At 60.3% G+C, this 21,293-nt stretch overlaps 3 protein-coding genes and 1 non-coding gene across 7 annotated transcripts; 2 read left to right on the top strand and 2 right to left on the bottom strand.

Moving 5' to 3' along the window:
• Positions 1 to 84: 84 nt before the first annotated feature.
• Positions 85 to 191, bottom strand: LOC134054570 (U6 spliceosomal RNA). The gene has a single exon (XR_009934049.1). It is a non-coding gene; the product is annotated as a U6 spliceosomal RNA (small nuclear RNA).
• Positions 91 to 8,664, top strand: MED16 (mediator complex subunit 16). Of its 3 annotated transcripts, none has more exons than XM_062509927.1 (15): positions 91 to 533; positions 875 to 1,057; positions 1,447 to 1,554; positions 1,682 to 1,851; positions 2,361 to 2,792; positions 3,075 to 3,180; positions 3,804 to 3,959; positions 4,262 to 4,473; positions 4,713 to 4,919; positions 5,322 to 5,532; positions 5,707 to 5,840; positions 6,201 to 6,393; positions 6,612 to 6,828; positions 7,150 to 7,233; positions 7,989 to 8,664. In XM_062509927.1, the coding sequence occupies exons 2-15, from the start codon at positions 922 to 924 to the stop codon at positions 8,113 to 8,115; spliced, it is 2,493 nt and encodes an 830-aa protein (XP_062365911.1). In that variant the 5' UTR covers positions 91 to 533; positions 875 to 921; the 3' UTR covers positions 8,116 to 8,664. The 3 variants fall into 3 exon arrangements, with proteins under 3 accessions (XP_062365911.1, XP_062365910.1, XP_062365912.1); XM_062509926.1 differs by having other exon boundaries at positions 91 to 693; XM_062509928.1 differs by having other exon boundaries at positions 201 to 262.
• A 1,446-nt stretch (positions 8,665 to 10,110) lies between these two features.
• Positions 10,111 to 12,185, bottom strand: LOC134054391 (complement factor D-like). Its single transcript, XM_062510128.1, has 5 exons — positions 12,086 to 12,185; positions 11,734 to 11,887; positions 11,365 to 11,509; positions 10,743 to 11,000; positions 10,111 to 10,502 (listed from the first exon to the last, which is right to left on the bottom strand). Exons 1-5 carry the CDS (start codon positions 12,150 to 12,152, stop codon positions 10,329 to 10,331), a joined length of 798 nt encoding a protein of 265 aa, XP_062366112.1. The 5' UTR covers positions 12,153 to 12,185; the 3' UTR covers positions 10,111 to 10,328.
• A 3,077-nt stretch (positions 12,186 to 15,262) lies between these two features.
• Positions 15,263 to 18,372, top strand: PLPPR3 (phospholipid phosphatase related 3). 2 transcript variants are annotated; one of them, XM_062510109.1, is made up of 7 exons: positions 15,263 to 15,337; positions 15,479 to 15,664; positions 15,809 to 15,938; positions 16,141 to 16,336; positions 16,412 to 16,469; positions 16,682 to 16,855; positions 17,110 to 18,372. In XM_062510109.1, exons 1-7 carry the CDS (start codon positions 15,263 to 15,265, stop codon positions 18,370 to 18,372), a joined length of 2,082 nt encoding a protein of 693 aa, XP_062366093.1. The 2 variants fall into 2 exon arrangements, with proteins under 2 accessions (XP_062366093.1, XP_062366092.1); XM_062510108.1 differs by having other exon boundaries at positions 16,412 to 16,516; positions 16,648 to 16,855.
• Positions 18,373 to 21,293: the final 2,921 nt, after the last annotated feature.

The following is a 21,293-nucleotide window of genomic DNA, read 5'->3' as shown; positions in this document are numbered from 1 at the left end:
CTTGGGGGAGTGGAGGGAGGGGGGGTATGGTCGCGGGCCAGCTGGTTCGGCACGGGCTGCAAAAGATGGGTGTGGGGAGATGCGAAAAATATGGAACGCTTCACGAATTTGCGTGTCATCCTTGCGCAGGGGCCATGCTAATCTTCTCTGTATCGTTCCAATTTTAGTATATGTGCTGCCGAAGCGAGCACGATTCGTGATCTCTCCACAGCTCTATTTAAAGGCTTAGCAAGACAATATTACCAGCATAGGGTGATTAAAGGTCGGTTTGATATGGAATTCATAATGTGCCCCCCCATGTTTTCCTCGGTCTCTCAGCCCCTCGTTTTCCTTATATTTCACCCAAAATCTCCGAAATCTGCCGATTTTTTTTGCTATGTCTGCCCGGTGGGTTCTGGGTAGTTTGTAATGCTAATTCGAGCCGCCGGCTGGCTCTCTGAGGGTGTCCGCGCTGGTGCCTGAGCGCGCGGCGCCGGCGCAGGACGGGCAGCCCTCAGGGGCGCCGGGGTCCTGGGGAGCGGCGGGAGGCGGCGGTGAGTGCGGCCGGACCGGGAACGCCGGGGAACGTCCTGTGGGAGCCCCGGGCCCCTCCTGTGACCCTTCCGCGAGTCCCGGCAACCTCCGGCACCTCCCCGTGCCCACCCCGAGTCCGTCCCTGGGACCCTCTCACCCACACTCCCCGCCCGCCGTAGGGTCGGTACCCGCGCCCCGCTCCCTCCGCCTCCCCCCGGGACCGCCCGCGTCTCTCCCGGTGCGGGGCTGTCCCCACCCGTGACGCGGGGACTGTGCCCTCCTCATGGCCCCTGAGGCTGGCCAGGGTCCCTGCGGGCCGTGCGTGCTGTTCCCGGTGTGACCGGTCTTGTGTCGCCCCCAGGCAGGACCGAGGCTGTCCCGTGTCCCCTCCGGGGCCGGGCCGGCGGGATGGACCTGGCATACGTGTGCGAGTGGGAGAAGAAGCCCAAGAGCAACCACTGCCCTTCCATCCCCCTCGTGTGCGCCTGGTCCTGCCGCAACCTCATCGCCTTCACCACCGACCTCCGCAATGAGGAAGAGAAAGGTACCGCGTGCCCATTGGGAAATCTCTCCTGCGAGTCCCCCGTGCTCTTGGGAAAGTCCAGGATCCGCTGGGCCAGAGCTCTGCCCTGCCCCCGACAGCTCCCGGCTGCTGCTCTTTCTTTTCCTTCTATCCCTCCTGCCTCTGGCAGTGTCTAACATGCGTTTGTTCACAGGGAGTGGGTTTGGTTCCCCTAAGCCAGGACCGACTTCCCTAAACCAAGACAAGGCTCACATCGGTGTCTGACCCGTCACTGAGTTCCCAGCACAGTTGCTACACTACCCCAGATAATTTCTATAAAATATTTCATGTTTTCCCTGTGTTAGCTGAGGCTCTGAGGCTCAGAAACAGTGACAGGGGACAGGGAGGCAGTCAATTCTCTGTCCATGCAGATCTCACCCACATGGTCCATATCATTGACACTGAGCACCCCTGGGACGTCTACTCTGTCAACTCGGGCCACACTGAAGTCATCACGTGTTTGGAGTGGGATCAGTCAGGTGGGTTGGGATCCTTCCTTATTGTCACTGTGTCCCACCCATGCTGTGCATGTCCCAAAGTGATGGGGTGCGATTCCTTGTGGGGATTTGGCTGTTCCCCCATTCTCATGCAGTGTCATTGTCACAGGCTCCAGGCTGCTCTCAGCAGATGCTGATGGCCACATCAAATGCTGGAGCATGACAGATCACCTGGCCAACAGCTGGGAGAACACAGTGGGCAGCATGGTGGAGGGGGACCCAGTGGTGGCCCTGTCCTGGCTGCACAACGGTGTCAAGCTGGCGCTGCACGTGGAGAAGGTTTGTCTCAGCTTTGTGAGGGATCTGGGCTGGAACTCTAGCTCAGGTCTTGGCAAAAAACTCAGGATCATTCCTGTGTTCTCTGGGCTCTCTTGTGGCCTTGGGGAGTTTTTTTCAGTCAAAGAGAAGTCAGATTCCTGGTTCCTGCTGAATTCTAAAGGGGTTGGAGCCTTATTGTTATTTCTCTCTTACCCTTAGTCTGGTACCTCAGTTCTAGGCAGGAACATGGAGATAGAGCAATTCTTTCCTTACCATTGGGAATTCAGAGGAAATGCATTCAAGGTGCTGATGTTTGATCCAGGGATTTGGACATGGAGATGAGCTCCTTGTTTGGAAACGTGTGATTCTGCAGACTGTGAAACCCCAAAGTTGCCAACCACAAGTTCCCTGCTTTTCTTTTTTTAACTCCTGGGATGTCCCACATAAATCCTTCCCCTCTCCCATGAGAAGAGCTCCACAGGCACAAATTTCAGGTGCAAACACCTAGGTTTTGTTGACGTTCATTACAGTCTGGAGCCTCGAACTTCGGCGAGAAGTTTTCCCGGGTGAAATTCTCCCCGTCGCTGACGCTGTTCGGTGGGAAGCCCATGGAGGGCTGGATTGCCGTGACCATCAGCGGGCTGGTCACCGTGTCCCTCCTCAAGCCCAACGGGCAGGTTCTGACGGCCACCGAGAGCCTGTGCCGCCTCCGCTGCCGCGTGGCCTTGGCCGACGTCGCCTTCACGGGAGGGGGCAACATCGTGGTGGCCACATCCGACGGCAGCAGCACATCCCCCGTGCAGTTCTACAAAGTCTGTGTCAGCGTGGTGAACGAGAAGTGCAAGATCGACACCGAGATCCTGCCGTCCCTCTTCATGCGCTGCACCACGGACCCTGCGCGCAAGGACAAGTACCCGGCCATCACCCACCTGAAATTCCTGGCTCGTGACATGTCAGAGCAGGTGGGCAGCTGCTCGTTGCTCCACCTGGACTTCCTCAGAGGGTGTGGAGGTGACTAGCATCTCCTGCAATACCCTTGGCATTCCTAGTTGCACTTCTGGGAAGTGCTGCTGGGGCAGTTGGAATTAGGGACCTCGCCATCACTTCTCACTGATTTCATCCTCTGCTTTTTTACTGGTGAAGTGTGACCTGAGTGGGAGCAGACCCTGGAAATGGAGGGTGGGAATGACCAGGGCAGTGTCCTTCCTGTTGTGACATTTGTGGTGGGGTGCTCTGTTCTGCAGGTGCTGCTTTGTGCTTCCAACCAAAACAACAGCATTGTGGAGTGCTGGTCCCTAAGGAAGGAGGGCCTGCCTGTCAACAACATCTTCCAGCAAATCTCTCCTGTGGGTAAGTGTCTGCACTGGGGACTCTCAAGAACAGGAGCTTGTTCTGAGGGAAAAAGCAGCGCAGTTTCTCGCATCCATTATCCCATATATGGGATTATTCAGAATCTCAGTTTATTTTCAGGTGTTCTCAGTCCATTTTGTCTTGTTTGCATCATAGGCAGCAACTTGCTGTTTCCAGGAAGGGGTTTGGTTGTTGGTTTCACTTCATAAAAGATGTTTTCTGTTTTGCTGCACAGCCACCCTTCTTGCTGCCAATGGAGCAAAGGTTCCCAAAGGACCAGGATTGAGCAGCAGAGCTGGATTAATCCCCTGGCCTGGCTGCCTGGCCTCCATCTGATCTCAGATAGAGCAGAATTAATCGGGGCAGTTTGTTTGGTGAAATAGAAAAGATTATTGTATATAGGGATCTTAATCACCCACAGCAGACCTTCCCATCAAAAGAGATTTATCAAAACATATTGTTTGTATAGTTCAGGAAAAAATAGGGAAATATGAGGGAACTATACGGGAAATATACCAGTGCCTTATCTGTGATCCTGCTTGGGGGAGTGTGGGTAGAAATGGAGGATGGATTTCCTGATTTCTCTGGAACAAAATTCTCATTCATTTGCTTATTTTCCCAAGTGGGAGACAAGCAGCCCATGATCCTGAAGTGGCGGATCCTGTCTGCCACCAACGACCTGGACCGGGTGTCGGCCGTGGCACTGCCAAAGCTGCCAATCTCCCTGACCAACACGGATCTGAAGGTGGCAAACGACACCAAGTTCTTCCCTGGTCTGGGTAAGGAGCTCCTGTTGTCTTGGTCCTAAACGTGTGGCTTTTGCCTGAAATTCCACCACCTGGGCTGTAGCTGAAATAAAGCGTGTGGAGTGCTGAAGGAAAACTTTCAAACAGGATGTCTTCCCAGCTATCCCGTTGCGTATCCTGTTGTGGGAAGAGGCTGCAAAATGCTGATGGCAGGGCTGTGAGCCCCCAGCCCTTTGGCTTCTCCGTGGGCTTCAGTGGTGGCCGCTGCTTTGGGCGAGGGTTCTGCCACACTGGGAAGAGCTGCTTGCTTAGCCTTACTTGCCTCCTGTCCCCAGGCCTGGCCTTGGCTTTCCATGATGGCAGTGTCCACATCGTGCACCGGCTGTCCCTGCAGATGATGGCTGTGTTCTACAGCTCCTCCTCGCAGCGCCCCGTGGATGAGCCAGCCCTCAAGCGCCCACGCACCGCGGGGCCCCTGGTGCACTTCAAGGCCATGCAGCTCTCCTGGACATCTCTGGCCCTGGCTGGTGTGGACAGTCATGGGAAGGTTGGTGCTCTCTTATGGTGGGGTTATTTCTCACTCTCTCTGAGGGTTGATGGGCTGCTCAGAAAACGCTGGGAATTCCAGCTGTGAGATCCGTATTGGAAAGGGATGCATCCCATCAATGCAGAAACTGTCGCTAGCTCAGGACTGAGCTTCATTGGGCCCCATGTTGTATTGTAGCTTTGTGGGATGATTTCAAGCCCACTCCTGAAGCCAGTTTCCCTTTGGTTCCTCCCTTCAAGTTGAGCATGCTCCGCATCTCCCCCTCCATGGGCCACGTGCTGGACATGAACATGTCTCTGCGGCACTTGCTGTTCCTGTTGGAGTACTGCATGGTGACTGGCTATGACTGGTGGGACATCCTGCTCCACGTCCAGCCCAGCATGGTGCAGAACCTGGTGGAGAAGCTGCACGAGGAGTACATGCGTCAGAACGCGGCCCTGCAGCAGGTGGGTGGCTGGGAGCTCTGGGCTCACTCCCAGGTGGCCATGGGGACACTCAGGGACTTGCAGTGGGGAGCAGCCAGTGCCAGTCTTCAGGACATTGGTGGCTCTGCCTGGCTGTGGTGGAGCAGGGAAGAGCTTCAGTGTCAACAGCATTTATCTTCACTGATACCAGCAGGGTCTCTACCTGTGGGAAACTTGGGGTGAGATGGTGAAGTCTATTTTTGGCAGATTCTGGGAACAGGAGCACGTGCCCAGCACAGCACTCACGTGCGCAGCGTTCACTGTTCCTGTCACTTCTGTGGCAGAAAGGGAGAGCAGAGAATAAAGCAGCAGCAGCAGCTTTAATGAGCTTATGCTAATTCCTGCCTTTCCTTGTGCCTTTTGCTGCATTTCCCTGTGGCTCAGGTGCTCTCCACACGCATTGTTGCCATGAAAGCATCTCTGTGCAAGCTCTCCTCCAGCACCATTGCCCGTGTGTGTGACTACCACGCCAAGCTCTTCCTCATTGCCATCAGCTGCACCCTGAAGTCACTGCTGCGTCCACACTTCCTCAACACCCCTGACAAGAGCCCCGGGGACCGGCTCACCGAGATCTGCTCCAAGATCACGGATGTAGGTACTGACTGCTCACAGCATCCTGCACTGCATTCCCAGGGTTTGGCGTTGGACTGCTCCCTATGGTGTCACAAACTCCTGGGTTTGAGGAGAAGAACAAGGGTGACCTCTGCAGGGAGGGTATGAGGTTTGGATCCATCTTCCTGAGCCAGTCAATGTCTTCCTTCTCTTCCAGACATTGACAAGGTGATGATTAACCTGAAGACAGAAGAATTTGTCCTGGAGATGACAACATTGCAGTCCCTGCAGCAGCTTATCCAGTGGGTGGGGGATTTTGTGCTCTACCTGCTGGCCAGCCTTCCCAACCAGGTGAGACCTGGAGTGCTGGGAACATGCAGAGAGGACACAAACACCCACGGGCAGTGCTGGGGAGTTTTAGCCAGGGCACACGGGGCCACCTGTCCCTGTCAGCACAGGCACTGGGGAGGAGTTAGGAACAGCAGAATTAGAAAATGACCCTTCCCATGCCCGTCTGAGTCTGGTGACCAGACCTGGGGGACCTGGGGTCACTCCTCTTGCAGCTCTGCAGAGGTGTCACCTTCACCGGGTTCCACAGGGTGCGCGCTGCTGGAAGCAGGAGCTGTCTGGATGCAGTGTGGTGGCTGGGGGTGGTGTAACCCCACCCAGGCTGGTGTGACCCCCCCACCCACACTGCTCTTCCCCCCTCAGGGCTCCCCGGTGCGCCCTGGCCACAGCTTCCTGCGCGACGGCGCGTCCCTCGGCATGTTCCGGGAGCTCATGGTGGTGATCCGCATCTGGGGGCTGCTGAAGCCCAGCTGCCTCCCCGTGTACACAGCAACCTCGGACACCCAGGACAGCATGTCCCTGCTCTTCCGGCTCCTGACCAAGCTCTGGCTGTGCTGTGAGTGTGGCCAGTTCCCTGAACAGTAATTCCTGCAGAAGTGGGGTGGGACGTGACTCCGAGGGGGTCTGGCACGTTGAGAAAGGGCAAGTGCAGCTGCCAAGGTTATTGTTTTCCAGGCTGAGTTGGCAGTGGAGGAGGAGGCTGCATGCAGCTCTCTGGAACTCTCAGGGAGAAATGTGAAGGTCACAGGGTTCTTCCCTTCATTTCCCACGCAGGTCGGGAGGAAAATCACATCACGGAACCTGATGATGCCCTGATCGATGAGTGCTGCCTCCTGCCCAGCCAGCTGCTCATTCCCAACATTGACTGGCTTCCCATCAATGATGGCATCATCAGCAAGCTCCAGAACAAGCAGCTGGTTCGGCTGCAGTTTGGGAAGGCTCCCGGGCTCGTTGGCCACACTGTCTCTTCTCAGTTTGATGCCTTTGTCAGGTACAAACCCCTGGAACGAGTCAGTGCCATGGTGAGAAGGAGTCTTGGCAGCTCTGAGTTTTGGCTTGTGCTGTGACCCAAGAGCAGTTTGTCCTCTCTGCTCGAATCCATTTCTCAGCTTGTGATGGGCTGGGAATTTTAAGTACTGAAAAGTGATAGCAAATGGGGGGAAAAACACCATTAATTAATGTGATTGTGTCATTGTGACAACAAATCTAGTGGCACTGGGTGGGCAAGTGGGCAGAGCTTCTGCCATGTTGGCCAGTGGGATGCAACTCACGGAAAGTGACACACTAGGAAAGTCCTGTTCTCCCTCCCCAGGGCCCCTGGACAGCCCAAAATTGACCACCTGAGGCGGCTGCACCTGGGTGCATACCCAACAGAGGAATGCAAGTCGTGTACCAGGTAAGTGACACCTGTAGTGGAGCTTGGGCAGGACTTGGACTGTCCTGTGTCCTTCAGGAGCTCTCTGAGGCCAGTTGGGTCTGTGGTTAAGGTGTCCCCAACCTGGGATGTTCATGTCATTGTCAGAGTGGCATTGTTGCAAACTGGCCCTTGGGTTAAAGATCAAACTGATAGGATAAAGCTCCTAAAGTAATCTGCCCTGGGGGAGATCCTACAGCAACTCCTTTATGTGATGCCCAGTTCTGTGGGTCTGGTCATTAAAGCAGCTGTGTGGTCATAGCAGGGCTGGAGGGAGAAATCACCCCACTGGCCCTGCTCCCATTTTGGGGTCATCTTTCCACCAGGCTTGCATTTCATGCTGCACTACTCATCCACCCTCATGGGAGAGCCTGGATTTCAGGATAATGGCTCAGGGAGCAAACATCCATCTAAGTCATGTGATTGAATTAGTTTTAATTACTGATTTTAATAGAAAGCCTCTGTAGCAGATCATTTCTGTGAGATGACTGTCAGTTGTTTCATGTATAAACAGCAGCTGGGGCTGTTCCTTGCCAGGCTCCAGCTCCAGCAGAGCCCTCAGTGGGATTGTTGCTCGCTGGTTTCAGCTGGTTTTGGTGCTCAGGAGTGTCACCTGCAGATGACAGGAGTTGGCTTCCCCCACGGATACCCAGATCCCTGTGTGATCCTTGCAGCACCCCAGTAGTGCTGGCTCTGCACTGCTACCTGGGCTGGCTGCACCCTCCGTGTTCCCCCAGGTGTGGCTGTGTCACCATGCTGAAGTCGCCCAACAAGGTGACAGCAGTGAAGCAGTGGGAGCAGCGCTGGATCAAGAACTGCCTGTGTGGGGGGCTGTGGAGAAAGATGCCCCTCAGTTACTCCTGAGCCCTTCCTGGGGTGCAGTGAGGGCCAAGAGCTGCACAGGTCTCTCTTCATGGAGATTTTGGGACAAGGGAATGGCAGCTCCTCTCCCTCATGCTGGAAAAACTGCTGGTGTTCGTCCTTGGTTGAGCTCTGCTGGAGAAAAGTTGAGTGAGCTCTGCTTCTTTTACCAGGGAAGAGCTGGGAAGGAATGCCAGAGGTTTCCCCATCATTTGGGGCCCAGGAGGGGGAAACCTGGCTGTGTTTTGGGGCTGTGCCAGCAGAGCAGCAGCATCCCGGCAGCTGCCCTGGCCTGGGCAGAGTGGTGATGGGGCAGCTGGTGAGGAACAAAGTCCCAACTGAGGGGAGCACATCTGGTACCTCACATCCATCCTGTGCCACATGGGCTGGGCACTCCTGATGCTTCAGCAAACACGTCCCTGAGACATGAGTTGGCTCCTGTGTGCCCATCAGTGTTGCATGGGAGCAGGAATGTGAGTGCTGCTGCCTGGAGTGAACCCTCCCTTTGCCTCTTGCTGTTGTAAATAAAAATCTTCCTGATTTTGTACAGAACCATGTGTTTTGTTTCTGTGGTGTGACGTGGCTGCCCAGCATGGGGCCAGGGCAGCAGAGCCATGGGAGGGCTGCCAGAGCATCTGTCAGGAAAGGAACCACCATCATTGGAAAAGGAAAGGGGAAATGGATGTTTTCAAGGTTTGCCTTATGGACACTCGAGAAAAAAGCATCAAATCCTTGGGGTTGTGTAAGCCTCCAGCTTCAGCAAGGCTGGACACTTGACTGTGCCAGAGGAGGAGCATTCCTGGTGCAGCCAAAAATCTGAACTTTCAGACTTCTGCCCTCCCTTGCCCTCAGCTGCTGCTGCCCCAAGCAGGAAATCACAACCTCCTGGAGCCAGCGTGGCTGTGCCTGTGGAGCCCCAGCCCTTTGGGGGTGATCTGGGCCTGCTCCTCTCCCACGGGTCCTTCAGCTCTTAGGGAGAAAAGCCTGGAGCCTTCTGCTACTGCATCCCAGCCAGCAATTCCAGGTCCCCACAAACCGTTTAAGAGAGGGAGTGAGCCAGTTTTAGTACATTCCTTTCCCTCTGGAACCATGATTTCATTATTCTTGAGAACTGGAGCTGGTGACAGAGTTCATCCCTTGACTCCAGCGAATGCTTTGCTGCAGAGAGCTGTACAGACCTCTCCCCCTCTGCTCTGCTGGTAATTAGGGACAATCAAATAGCTAATTAGGAAACTGCACCTTAATAAGGCTCTTTTCCCCTGTAAGTAAAACTCAAACTGGGCCCTCTGTGAGCTCCTTATAGAACAGGTTTGGGGTTATTTAATGTTTGACTGGGAACAGGGAACAGCAGGGGGATGGATACACATTTTTGTCCCCCTTAGTCCCCTGCTGACCAGATCATGAGATGGGAGTGGAAAGGTCTGGCTGTGCCCTGGGACATGCTGCTGCCTTGCTCCCATCTCTTCTGCCTTGGCCCTGCTCAGTCCAAAGATAGGGCAGTGTGAGAGCAGGGGTCTGGGGGTCAGCAGGGTTGTGGTGAGAAGATAAGGGCTTTTCCCTGCTCTGCCCCTTGGCTCCTGGGACAAGAGTGTCCCAGTGAGAATCCTGCTGGGCTCCAGCATGGATCCCACCGTAGGAGCCAGAGCTGACACTGCCATATCAGCAACAGGCACTTTCTGCTTTCCCAAATAATCACACAATGACCCTGCAGGAGGTCCCAGATCTTGATCACATTGTGGCCACGCTGCAGGATGTGTCCCCTGCTCCCACCCAAGATCATGCTGTTCCCAAGGGCACAACCTCAGTATCTCCCACCCCATGTCCAGCTCCCCCCTGGGCAGGGGTTCCTGTGCAGACCCACCCAGCTCCCTCCTTCACCCCACCCCTCCAGCCCAACAGCTCTGCAGGAATCATCATCACTTTATTGCAGCAGTCGCAGGCAGCATTCTGGGCACCTTCAGCAAAGCCTGTTGAGGGCTGTGACCCCCAATTCTCCCCCACCTGGGCCCTGTGCTTTGTGAGTGGGGGGCCAGGGACCCCCTTCCTTGGTTCCTCGCCAGTCCACTGGCCCAGCCCTCCTCCTGGCTTGTGGGGATGCTTTGGCAGTGGGGTGGGCAGCAGTGGGAGCCCGTGGCACGCAGTGGGGCAGCACTGTGGGTGCTCTGGCCATGCTGGCAGCAGCAAGCTGTGGCATGGAGCAGGTCCCTGAGGTGCCCTCAGCGAGTGTCCCCCTCCCCATCCGCAGAGGCCATGACGCCGTCGATCCAGGCGGCGTACGGGGCGATGCGCGTGTAGATCGCCGGTTTCTTGTAGTTGCCACAGACACGGGAGCCAGCTGTGACCACCCCTTCGGCCACCCCACCACAGACAAGAGGGCCACCAGAGTCTCCCTGCAGGACCAGACCTCATCAGTATGGCCAAGAGCTCGCTAGGACACCCCAGCCCATCTCCCACCCTTCATTCCTGCCTCCAGGCTCCTTTGAGCTGCTCTGCAGTGGCCAGCACAGGGGGCACTCACCCCAGAGACCTTGTCCCCTCCTGTTCCTCAGCCCCTCACCTCTCCCAGGCTCTGGGCATTGTTCCCTCACTCCCTCCCAGCCCTCCGTGGATCTCTGGTGGGTGTGTGGTACCTTGCAGGTGTCCTTCCTGCGGGAGTCGGTGCACATCATGTTCTGGGTGATGGTGCCGTCGTGGCGCGTGCGGTGGTTGCAGACGTCGCGGCTGATCACCGGCCTCTGCACCTGCTGCAGCTTGTCCGGCCGGCTGCCGCTGTGGTCGATGGTGCCCCATCCTGCCACCTCACACACTGTGTCAGCTGCCACATCCCTGTCCTCCCGCTGGAAGGGCAGCACCCGCACATCCGTGTTCAGCTCCGCTTTCTCCTCCAGCTGCCATAAAACCAGAGGGGACCCAGGTTGCAGGACCCAGCAGGGTACAGTGAGCCCAGTCCTGATAACGAGACCACACTCAGGGCTTCCCCTCCTGGTTTGGAGCACCAGGATGCAGCCAGAGACCAGAGCTGGAGCAATGAGGAAGATGGAGGCGTTTGAACACAGCTCAAAGGTCTTTGGTGGGGGAAGCAGAGTTGGTCCCGTGGGAATGGGAGGGATGGACAGGGGAACCAGCCCCAGCCTGACCATCAGGATTTCCTCTGCCCAGTCAGTGACCCTGCAGGGTCCCAAGGGACACTGGGATTTGCAGGAATGGGGTTGTGCCTGGTGGGGAGGAGGGTTCCATCAGCTGCCAGCACACCTGGAGGAGGAGAAGGTCATCCTTGTTGTTGTGGATGTTGCTGCCAGGGTGGGGGAACTGGGCGCGCACTTGGTACAGGCGTTTGTGGGGCTCTGGTTCCGTCAGCGAGTGGGCTCCCAGCAGTACCTGGAAGAGTTTACCATCCCTGGAAGAGAGTCAGATTGTGGGAAAAACAGCTGGGGGTGGAAATGGGGTGCTGTGGGGGGTTGGAGAGCCCACCAGGGAGCTCCCGGAGATCCTACAGCCTCTTCCCAGTCCTCTCTGCAGGTGGGAGCTGAGTCCCACACTGGGGTCGAGGCTCCAGAGTGGGATTTGGCCGGACTCCAGCGGCGCCCCCAGCCACGCACTGACCCCCACACATGCACTCACGTCTCCTCAGTGCAGTGGGCAGCGCTCAGCACCCACTGCTCGGCGATGAGGAAACCCCCACAGATGTGCTGCCCGTCCAGCTGCAGCGAGGCCATGTACGGCTTCAGGTGGGGCCTGGCTTCAGACCCCCTCAGGATCCGTCCCCGAGGCTGCCCTGCAGGAGGGAGGCCGGGTCAGCTGAGGGGCACGGGCAGTGTCACTCCCGTGGTCCCTTCCCGAGATCCCTGGACCCCTCCTTGTGGGCTGCACCAGCACCTGGCTGCAGGTGCAGGCAGGAATTGAGGAGCTGGGCAGGCTCATGGGGGCACCCCCGTGCCCTGTCATTGCCCTGGGGTGTGGGGGATGCACTCACCATTCACAGGGCCCCAGAGCAGCAGCAGCAGAGCGAGGACAAGAACGGGAGCAGGACTTGGCCCCATGGCTGCAGAGCCCGGCGATGCCTCTGCCTGGCTGGGGGATGTGCAGAGGTTTTGGGGTGCGCAGGGGCTGGGGGGTGAGCGGGGGCTGTGGGGTGGACGCCGCTCACCCTGGGCTGGGGCTGGGACTCTCTTTTATGTCCAGTTTGGGGCAGCGGGGGGGCAGGAAAGGGGAGAGGGCGGAGGGAGTGGGGGGGTTTCCGCAGCGTGGGCTGAATGTTTTGAAATATTCAGCTTATAAAAGGGGTCAAGAGTTCTCAGTACAAACAGCGCGGGAGGAGGAAACAGCCCGGCCCAGCTGCCGGCCCTGGCACTCGCCGCCGGGGATTTCTGCGCCGGGGTTTTTAATGCCGAAAAAGTTCAGACTCTTGGCAAAAGAAGGCTCCGGCAAATTCTATCCCCGCCCCCCCCCCACCCCAGGAGCAGGGGCCCCCTTTCGGCCTGGGGGCCGGTCCCTGGTGGGTGCTGGCTGCCAGCTCGGTGGGTGCCCACGGATACAAACCCGTCCCGTCACCGGGGGGTCCCTGCAGGGCTGGGGCGGCCGTGATGGGAACGGTGATGGCAGCGACAGGGGCGGTGTCCGGGATGCCGGTGGCGGCGGCGGCCCCGTCCCTTCTGTCTTTCTCCCCGGTGCCACTAAGCGGAGCCACCGCCTCGGCTCCCGCCCGGTCCCGGCGCGTCCCCGAGCTCCGGAGCCGCCCGGAGCCCCCTCCGGGGCTCGTCCCCGGAGCCTCTCACCGCGCCTTGAGATCTCGCTGCCCTGGCCCCTTGCCGGGATGGCCACCGGCCACCGTGGCTACCCTCAGCTGGGTCCGGCCGCCCTCCCAACAGCGCAGCCGGGACCGAGCAGGGCTCTGGGGGACACCCCGCAAGGTGCTGGAGCACACCCTCTCCTTCTTTTCACTGCTCCACGAGCTTTTATATCTCCGAGCTGCTGCATTCCGGCTGTGCAGACGCCCCATCGCCCGGACCTCTGACCCCCCCAAGCCAATGGACCCATGGTCAGTGGGTGGCTGGACACATCGGGGAGACGGGGCCAGGAGCTTGGGGTCCCCGGAGGATCAGGCATCCCTCTGCAGCGGTGGCTTCGCCTTCCCGCTGTCCCCACGTGCTGGTGGCACATGGTGGCAGGGGTCGGAGCATGCAGGGTGATGGTGTTGCAGGAGGCGGCCGAGTCTGGCTCAAACCAGGGATTTTCCACAGGGAGAGAAGCTTAATCGCAGCTTCCAGTGATTCGGGATTTAGATGTTAAATACGCCGGGAGATTTCTGCCCACTTAGGGCCAAAAATGGAACAAGGGCACCATGTGGAGCCCCGGGCAGCTCAGACCCAGACAGGACTGTGAAAGGGTGGGCAGTGAACAGATGGGGGGAACAAGTGAGTGTGGGGTTCAGGGAATGGGGTAAAGGGTGGGATATTTTGTAGGGCACGGCTGGGATCCTCTGCAGAGCGAGGGCAGGGGCAGGTGGGACTGAGGGGCTGATGCCCCTGCTAGGAGGTGCTGGGAGCCTTCAGAAAGCAAAGGGAGCTGAAGCCACCTCACCAGGCCCAAATTCGGGAGACACAAGGTACCTGCTTGAGGAGCTCCGGGAACAAGGTTCCAGCTGGGCGGGGTCCCTGGCACTTTCCCTGGGCCTACTTGTGAGCGTGGGTCCAGGACTTCCCCCGAGATGCCCCCCCGAAGCCCTTGAGAGCCAAGGGCAGGGTAGGCACTCTCACAGCCCAGGTAGGGGCTGGCAGAGCTCTGGGCCGGTGATTTTTGAGGGTCGGGCACCCCCGTGATGTGTAATCCCCACCTGGGTACCCCTCGGGTCCCAGAGCAAGGGAAGGGGCTCTGCAGGGAAGAAGGGGCCTTGGGGAAGGGGGCAGCCCCTCTGCAGCACGGGGGGACAAGAGCTGATCGGGGGGCTGCAGGTGGAGGCACTCCGGGTTGGGGGCGTCCGCGGGACCCTCCCGGGCCCTTCGGTGCCTGGGCATGGTCCGGGGTGCGGAGCGGTGCGGAGAGAGCTCGGTCCCGCGGCTGTCCTCGGCCCCGCCCGGCCCTTTGTCTCGTACCGTTCATCCCCCTCCCCGACCTCCCGACCCCCCCCGACACCCCCAAATCCCCATCCCTGGACCGCGGGGGCTCGATGGGGGCTCGGCGGGGGCTCGATGGGGGCTCGGCGGGGGCTCGGCGCCCCGGGAGGGGCCGGGGGCGGCGGGGCGGAGCGGGGGGCGGGGGGCGAGGGAGGAGGAGAAGTAGGAGGAGGAGGAGGAGGAGGAGGCGGCGGGGGCGGAGGAAGCCGCCGCTCCCCGCGCTCCGCCGAGGCAGGAGCATCCCAGATTCCGGGGACATCCCCCCCTTGGCCGCCGCTACCGCCACTACCGCCCCCCTGCGCCCCGGGGCCGCCGCTGAGGTGAGTAGGGCGCACAGACCGGCACAAAGGGCCGCTCCTCCCTTCCCCGATACCCCTCCCATCCCTCGGCCCCGACCCCCGCCCGCGGCTGCGGCACGGTCCCTGAGAAGGGGAGGTTCCCCGCTGCGCCCCCCGCCCTCCCGGTTATACCCCCGGTTAATCCCCCGTTATTCCCCCCCTACACTGCCCCTCGCCCTTGCCCCTCGCCGCTCCATCCCCGTTATCCTCCCCCCCCGTCATTTCGCAGCCGTGGCTCGGTGCAATCTCGTGGAGCTGGGCCGGGAGGGCTCGGGGAACCCCATCCCCGGCCCGGCTTTGCGGGCGGCACACCCCCTCCGCAGCAGCCTCGCCGCCTGTCGCGATAGTGACCGCCTGTCGCGACAGACGAGCCTCCCCTCCCCCCCCCCCCCCACCTGTTGTCACAGCCCCTGGCTCGGCTGGGCACCCCCCGGGGCGCTGGCACCCCCCAGCTCCAGCTGTGTCTCTCTGACGAGCGGGAGCAGTGGTGTGACCTGGGGTGACCGGGAGTGGCGTGGGGTGCCCGGACCTCTGCAGGGCCGGCTGGTGGCCTGGGGGTGCTCATCCCCTGCCAGGGTCAGGGACTGGAGGGGTGACCAAGGGTGACTGGGGTCTACCCATCCCCTGCCATGCGGTGACACTCGTGCCCCTACAGGGTGGAGGCACAGCCCAGTGGGACCCCAGCGCCTGCCCAGGACCATGATCCCCCCCAAGGAGAAAGCCCGCGCCCCCAAGGACAGCATGACACTCCTGCCCTGCTTCTACTTTGTGGAGGTGGGTGTGAGGAGGGTGCTGTGCAGGGGGTGTCTGTCCTATGCCCTGGCACAGCGGGTCAGAACTGGGTGCCCAGTTCTGGTGGGGCTGTGTGGTGCCATCACTCCGGGGGCGCGTCGGTCCCCACTCTCTCCCCCACAGCTGCCCATCGTGGCCTCCTCCGTTGTGACGCTCTATTTCCTGGAGCTGACGGATCTCTTCAAGCCGGCCAAGGTGGGCTTCCAGTGCCATGACCGGGCGCTCTCCATGCCCTACGTGGAGACCAACGAGGAGCTCATCCCGCTGCTGATGCTGCTCAGCCTGGCCTTTGCCGCGCCCGCCGCCTCGGTGCGTCGGCTTGTCCTGCTGTGGGGGTCGGGACAGAGCCGGGGATTGAGTTCCCGGTGCCTGGCGGTGTCCAGCATCCATCGGGTGGCTCTGGCAACAACCCAGCTCCTCCCAGTCCCGCCTGATCCAGTGGTTCCTTCCCAGATCATGGTCGGGGAAGGCATGGTGTACTGCCTGCAGTCCCGGCTGAAGGGCCGTGCCGGTGCCGAGGGCAGCATCAACGCCGGTGGCTGCAACTTCAACTCCTTCCTGCGCCGCACCGTCAGGTTTGTGGGTATGTTGTGCCACAGCCTGAACAGGACCTGGGAGCTGGAGGGGATGTGGGGCCACCCTGGCTGTGATAACCGGAGTATGACCCTACCCAGACCCTGAACGCTGCACCAGACCCATTCCAGTGGGTGCCCCAGGGCTGGGTGAGTCCTGGCTGCCCCACATGGGATGGGGATGACCCACCGTCCCATTCCTGCCATCCTCAGGTGTCCACGTATTTGGGCTCTGTGCCACAGCCCTGGTGACAGATGTCATCCAGCTGGCTACTGGCTACCATGCTCCCTTCTTCCTGACTGTCTGCAAGCCCAACTACACACTTTTGGGCACCCCCTGTGATGCCAACCCCTACATCACCCAGGACATCTGCTCAGGCACCGACAAGCATGCCATCCTCTCTGCCAGGTATGTGCCAGGGGAGCCCTGTGCCACACTGCCAGCCCTCCTGCCCCATCCCAACAACATCCCTTCTCCCTGCAGGAAGACCTTCCCATCCCAGCATGCGACACTCTCGGCTTTCGCTGCTGTCTATGTGTCGGTGAGTTCCCAGCACTGCCTGGCACATGCCAGCTTGGGTCAGCATGAGTGCCATGCCATGAGCATCTCTGTCCCTGTCCTATTGGCACAGACAAGCTCTGCCCAATATTCCTGTGCCTGTGCTGGGTGTGTGTGCGGGTACCTGCAGTCCTACACGCACCCAACAGCTCTGTGCATAGCCGGGCCATGACTAACAGCCTGTTCCTGCCCCAGATGTATTTCAACTCCATCATCTCAGACAGCACCAAACTCCTCAAGCCCATCCTGGTGTTTGCCTTTGCCATCGCTGCCGGCATCTGTGGCCTGACCCAGATCACCCAGTACCGCAGCCACCCCGCCGACGTCTACGTGGGCTTCCTGATTGGCGCTGGCATTGCCGCGTACCTGGTGGGTGCTGGTCCTGCCCTTGGCCCAGGGAGGGGGCTGGGGGATGCTGGTGGGGCCATTTGACTCCACACTCTCCATGGCAGCTGTGGCTACCAAGTCCCTGGAAGTGTTCAAGGCAAGGCTGGACAGCGCTTGGAGCACCCTGGTCTAGCGGAAGTTGTCCCTGCCTGTGGCAGGGGCATTGGACTAGATGACCTTTAGAAATCCTTTCCAACACAAACCATTCCAGGATTCTATCGTTCCCCTTCCCACAGGCTTTCCATGCTGTTGGCAACTTCCGTGCCCCGACAGAACGGGTCCCGACACAGGCGCCGGCCAAGGACGCGCTGCGGGCGCTGACACAGCGGGGCCACGATTCTGTCTACCACCAGAACAAGTCGGTGAGCACCGACGAGCTGAACCCACAGGCACGGCTGGAGGAGGTGGCGCGGCCGGTGCCACGGGAGAAGAACTCGTTGGGCAGCCTAAAGCGGGCCAGCGTGGATGTGGACCTGCTGGCCCCCCGCAGCCCAATGGGCAAGGAGAACATGGTGACCTTCAGCAATACCCTGCCCCGCGTCAACACCCCCTCCATGGATGACCCTGCGCGGCGCCACATGACCATCCACGTCCCCGTGGACGCCTCCCGCTCTAAGCAGCTCATCACGGAATGGAAGCAGAAGTCGCTGGAGGGCCGGAGCATGACACTGGTGGAGGAGGCAGCGCAGGGCCGGGGTGTGGGGGAGCCCGGCGAGGAGGTGCCTCCCTCCCTGTACCCTACGGTGCAGGCACGCTCGGCTGAGCGGGCGGCCATGGGGCCCCGTGTGCTCATCCAGCCCCGGCCAGGCGCCTCGCAGCTGGTGCACATCCCCGAGGAGAGCCAGGCAGTTGCCGGGGCTGCGGCTGGCAGCGGGGTGGCCGTGCGGGCCAAGTGGGTGATGGTGGCAGAGAAGGGGGGAGCGCAGCGAGTGGCCAACCCCCCACGCCTGATGCAGGTCATCGCCATGTCCAAGCAGCAGAGCCTTGTCTCTGTCACCCCGAAGCACTCAGAGACGTCCTCGTCCTCCACCAGCTCTGACTCCTCGCAGTACCGCTCGCCCTCTGAGCGGGACAGCTCCAGCATAATCACCATCGATGCCCATGCTCCTCACCACCCTGTTGTCCACCTCTCTGCTGGCAATGGGCCCTGGGAGTGGAAGTCGGGGCCAAAGGGGCCAGACGGGCCAGACATCTACGAGCTGGGTGAGGTGGGGAAGGATTTCCACGGCTTCCGCCCAGCCAAGAGCGCTGGTATCTCCCCTGGCTCCTCTGTCAGTGACATGGAGCAGGATGAGCCGCGCTACGGCAGCCTGGCTGCCATCCCAGGGGCAGCAGGGGGTGGTGGGGAGCGGGTGGAGGTCCCCTCCGAGGGGCTACTGGCCACAGCCAGCCGTGACTCCACGCTGCGGAGGAAGCCGGCCGAGAGGGATGGGACGGCGGACAGCGAGGTGGACCTGTACTACAAGAAGATGCAGGCAGGCCGCAGGTTTAAAGACTGAGCCCTGGTGCCTTGCCGGGGCCCCACGCCCCTGCCCTGCTTTGGGGGGGCTCTGTGATGCCGGGGCCCCTCTGCGGGGGATGGCAGGACAGGGCTGGCTTTGCTCTCGAGCAGCGCGGCCACGCTGGTGCCGAGTCAGCTGATACCTCTGTGGGACCCCCAGCATGGGACCCTGCTCTGGCACAGGCTGTGGGGCTGGGAAGCTCCAAGCACTTTCAATTTTCTTTTTCTCTCTAACACTGGTGCTGACATTTCCGAGGGGTTATTTTATTCCAGCTCTGGAAGTGTCTGTAGGGGGGAGGGGAGGGACAAATGGTGTTGAAGGGCTTTTGGGGGGACTAGATTAAGGGGTTTAACAGGGGAAAGAGGCTGCTGTGGGGCAGCAGGCCCTAGCTCACGTGAGGGTTTGTGGGTGCTGGGGGTCTGTGACACCCCCCAATCCTGCACCACCCATCTTTGTGAGGGAGCCTGAGGGTGGGCAGACTGGGAGGGGGGGGTCTGCCCGGCGCTGTGGCTCTGGGCGTGCAGAGGTTGTAAATACTGCAGGGACTGGAGGAGAAGGGGTTTCGGGGTGGGGGTGCAGTGGGGGCTGAGCTCTGCCCCAGGAGGAGCAGTCCTGGGCTGCAGCTGAGATCTGGGGGGAGCAGGGAGGGGATCTCCCGGCTGCACATGTGTCAGGCAAGAGCTGGAGCTGCTATGGTTTGGAAAGCAAATAAACACGTGGATGTTCCCTGGCTGGGTTATTTCGGCAGGGTGGGCGGCAGCTGAGTCCCAGGGGGAGACAGAACCAGGGTTCCACGGGAGTTCCCAACCCCGGGGATCAGTGGCCGGGGCAGCCGCGTCCCCCTCCCTACAGGACACTGTGCCGACGGCACCAAACTGCCACTGCCAATTGGATTAACAGCAGATATCCCGAAGCCTTTGCCTTGCAAACATATGGATTATCCACATAACCCTGACTCGGGCTGGAAAAGCCACCCGGGATTAGCGGGAGGATTGTGACAGCAGCCCGTGGTGTGGGGGGTTGTGGGGGGCTCTGTGGGGTGGAAGACGACCCCAACCATCACAAGCGCCGTGGGGCTGCTCCATCCAGCCGTGCTACGGGTGACCCGGGGCGGTGACCCGGAGCCGCTGGCGAAGGTCACCGGGATTGACGCCGCGCTCCGGCGGTCCCCGGTGGGGGATCGGGGCCGTGTGGGGGCTCCCAGCCCAGCAGCCCCGCATCGCCCCCGCGCTCACGGCTCATTGCGGTGCCCATGGCGTCACACGCCGCTTCCCGCCGCCTCTGACCCAGCGGTTTCCATGGCAACTGACAGCCCCGCATCGCTCTCGTAGTCTCGGGCAATCCTCCCAGCCCCGCACCCACTCCCGCAGCCCAGACCCGCCTCCGGCAGCCCCCGAACAGCCGCTGCTGCATCGCTTGGGGACCCGCGCTGTCGGGAGGGAGCGGAACCATCCTCATCCTCACCCTCACCCTTCCCCCGGCCCTACACATGGTTGCAGCAGGAGGGGCTGTCAGCCCCCACCTTATCAGCTCCAGCCTCGGAACCACACGTGCCCGGTGTCCCGACCTTTTCCGCTGGGAACACACTCTGCCAGGAGTCCCCAGCACGTCCCCGTGTCCCCCTGGTGAACCCCACGGGCAGGGCCCGGCTTTGTGACACACCAAGGACTCAACCCCGCTCCCGGCTCCATCCCAGGGTTAGATTTGCGATTTGGGACTCCCGCTGGAAGCTAACTCCCTTTCTGCACCCAGCGGTGCTTGAGGGCGTGCGGAAGGCAGCATCTTCCCCCAGCTCCGGGCAGAGCTGGAAGAGCCTTTTGGTGTGGAGCTCCCACCTTCTCCGCGTCAGTGTTTTCCTGTTAAAGGCAGCTTCGGGGCAGTTTTCTCCGCGGCCGGACACGACTCTCGTTCAGAGCCGGCCTGGGCTGCGGGGAGGATGTAGAGGTAGCCCCCGACACAGGCTCTGCCGTATCTGGGGCAGGGCCCGGCACGGGGGTTCTGCCGTGGGAAGAGACGGGGCAGGACACGACCCCCCCCGCAGCCACCGCCGCTCCCATCGCTGCCACCCCCGGTCGGATCTTTCAGCAGCCGATCAGTGTCCGTGGGCCAGGGAAGGGATGCCCGCGATGGTTGCAAAGCCCGGGCTGGGCCCCAGAAAACTCAGGGAAGCAACCCCGAAGCGATGACCCTGCTCACTCCTGCGGGGCAGCAACGCAGCGCCCTCGGCCAAGCTTTCACAGGCACAGAGGCAGCTGTTACAAATCCCCTTAGCCTTTCCAGGAACAACAGCGGTCCCTTTCAGCAGCCCCCAGCTCCGGCAGGACCCTCTTGGTAACCCTGGAGCCAGAGGACTCTGCAAACGCTTATGGAATACGCTGGAGCCTAATGCCAGCTCAGCCCAGAGGGATGGGGCCAGCAGAGCCCCACAGCAGCTCCAGGTAGGGATTTTATCTCCCCCCAGGACACACTGACTCTTGGACAGGAGTTTGAGCAGAGCTGAGCATACAGGTAAGAACCAGATCCTTAAGGAAGCACCATGCTCCCGAGGGAGGACATGGAGAGATAGGAATTGCACCTTCTCCCACGGGATGGACAATGCCACATCCAGCCCCACAGCTACAGCACAGGACTACAGAGAGGAGCGTTTGACTCAAAGTGGGTTATTTTTTCATGGATATTAGCCAGAACATATGGAAAGTTTAGGAACATGAAGTAACAAAGTGCTGGAGTGTGACACAGGCAGGGCATCAGCAAGGGCCTGACAGCCTCAGGCCTTGGGGCTCCAGCCTGGCACCCAGCGGCCGGAGGGGACAGACCCCATCCCATGGCTCCATGGAGACAGGGACACGCACTGCGAGTCCAGAGTGTGTGAAAAGTCAAAGTTAAATAAAATGAGGCAGCTGGAATTACATGAGAAG

This window comes from Cinclus cinclus, chromosome 28 (assembly GCF_963662255.1).
Source record: "Cinclus cinclus chromosome 28, bCinCin1.1, whole genome shotgun sequence".
Classification (NCBI taxonomy): Eukaryota; Metazoa; Chordata; class Aves; order Passeriformes; family Cinclidae; genus Cinclus; species Cinclus cinclus.
Note: the sequence above shows the minus strand (reverse complement) of the source record. Positions and strands in the feature narration are given on the sequence as shown.

Excerpts from the sequence above, each read along its gene's own strand:
- LOC134054391 (XM_062510128.1), bottom strand. The coding sequence starts at position 12,152 with ATGGGGCCAAGTCCTGCTCCCGTTCTTGTCCTCGCTCTGCTGCTGCTG. Across the intron at positions 11,888-12,085 it reads GCTCTGGGGCCCTGTGAATG|GGCAGCCTCGGGGACGGATC; the intron begins GTGAGTGCATCC and ends TCCCTCCTGCAG. Across the intron at positions 11,001-11,364 it reads ATGACCTTCTCCTCCTCCAG|CTGGAGGAGAAAGCGGAGCT; the intron begins GTGTGCTGGCAG and ends GTTTTATGGCAG.
- PLPPR3 (XM_062510108.1), top strand. The coding sequence starts at position 15,263 with ATGATCCCCCCCAAGGAGAAAGCCCGCGCCCCCAAGGACAGCATGACA. Across the intron at positions 15,665-15,808 it reads TTGCCGCGCCCGCCGCCTCG|ATCATGGTCGGGGAAGGCAT; the intron begins GTGCGTCGGCTT and ends GTTCCTTCCCAG. Across the intron at positions 16,856-17,109 it reads CTGGCATTGCCGCGTACCTG|GCTTTCCATGCTGTTGGCAA; the intron begins GTGGGTGCTGGT and ends CCCTTCCCACAG.
- MED16 (XM_062509927.1), top strand. The coding sequence starts at position 922 with ATGGACCTGGCATACGTGTGCGAGTGGGAGAAGAAGCCCAAGAGCAAC. Across the intron at positions 6,394-6,611 it reads GACCAAGCTCTGGCTGTGCT|GTCGGGAGGAAAATCACATC; the intron begins GTGAGTGTGGCC and ends TTTCCCACGCAG. Across the intron at positions 7,234-7,988 it reads GAATGCAAGTCGTGTACCAG|GTGTGGCTGTGTCACCATGC; the intron begins GTAAGTGACACC and ends GTGTTCCCCCAG.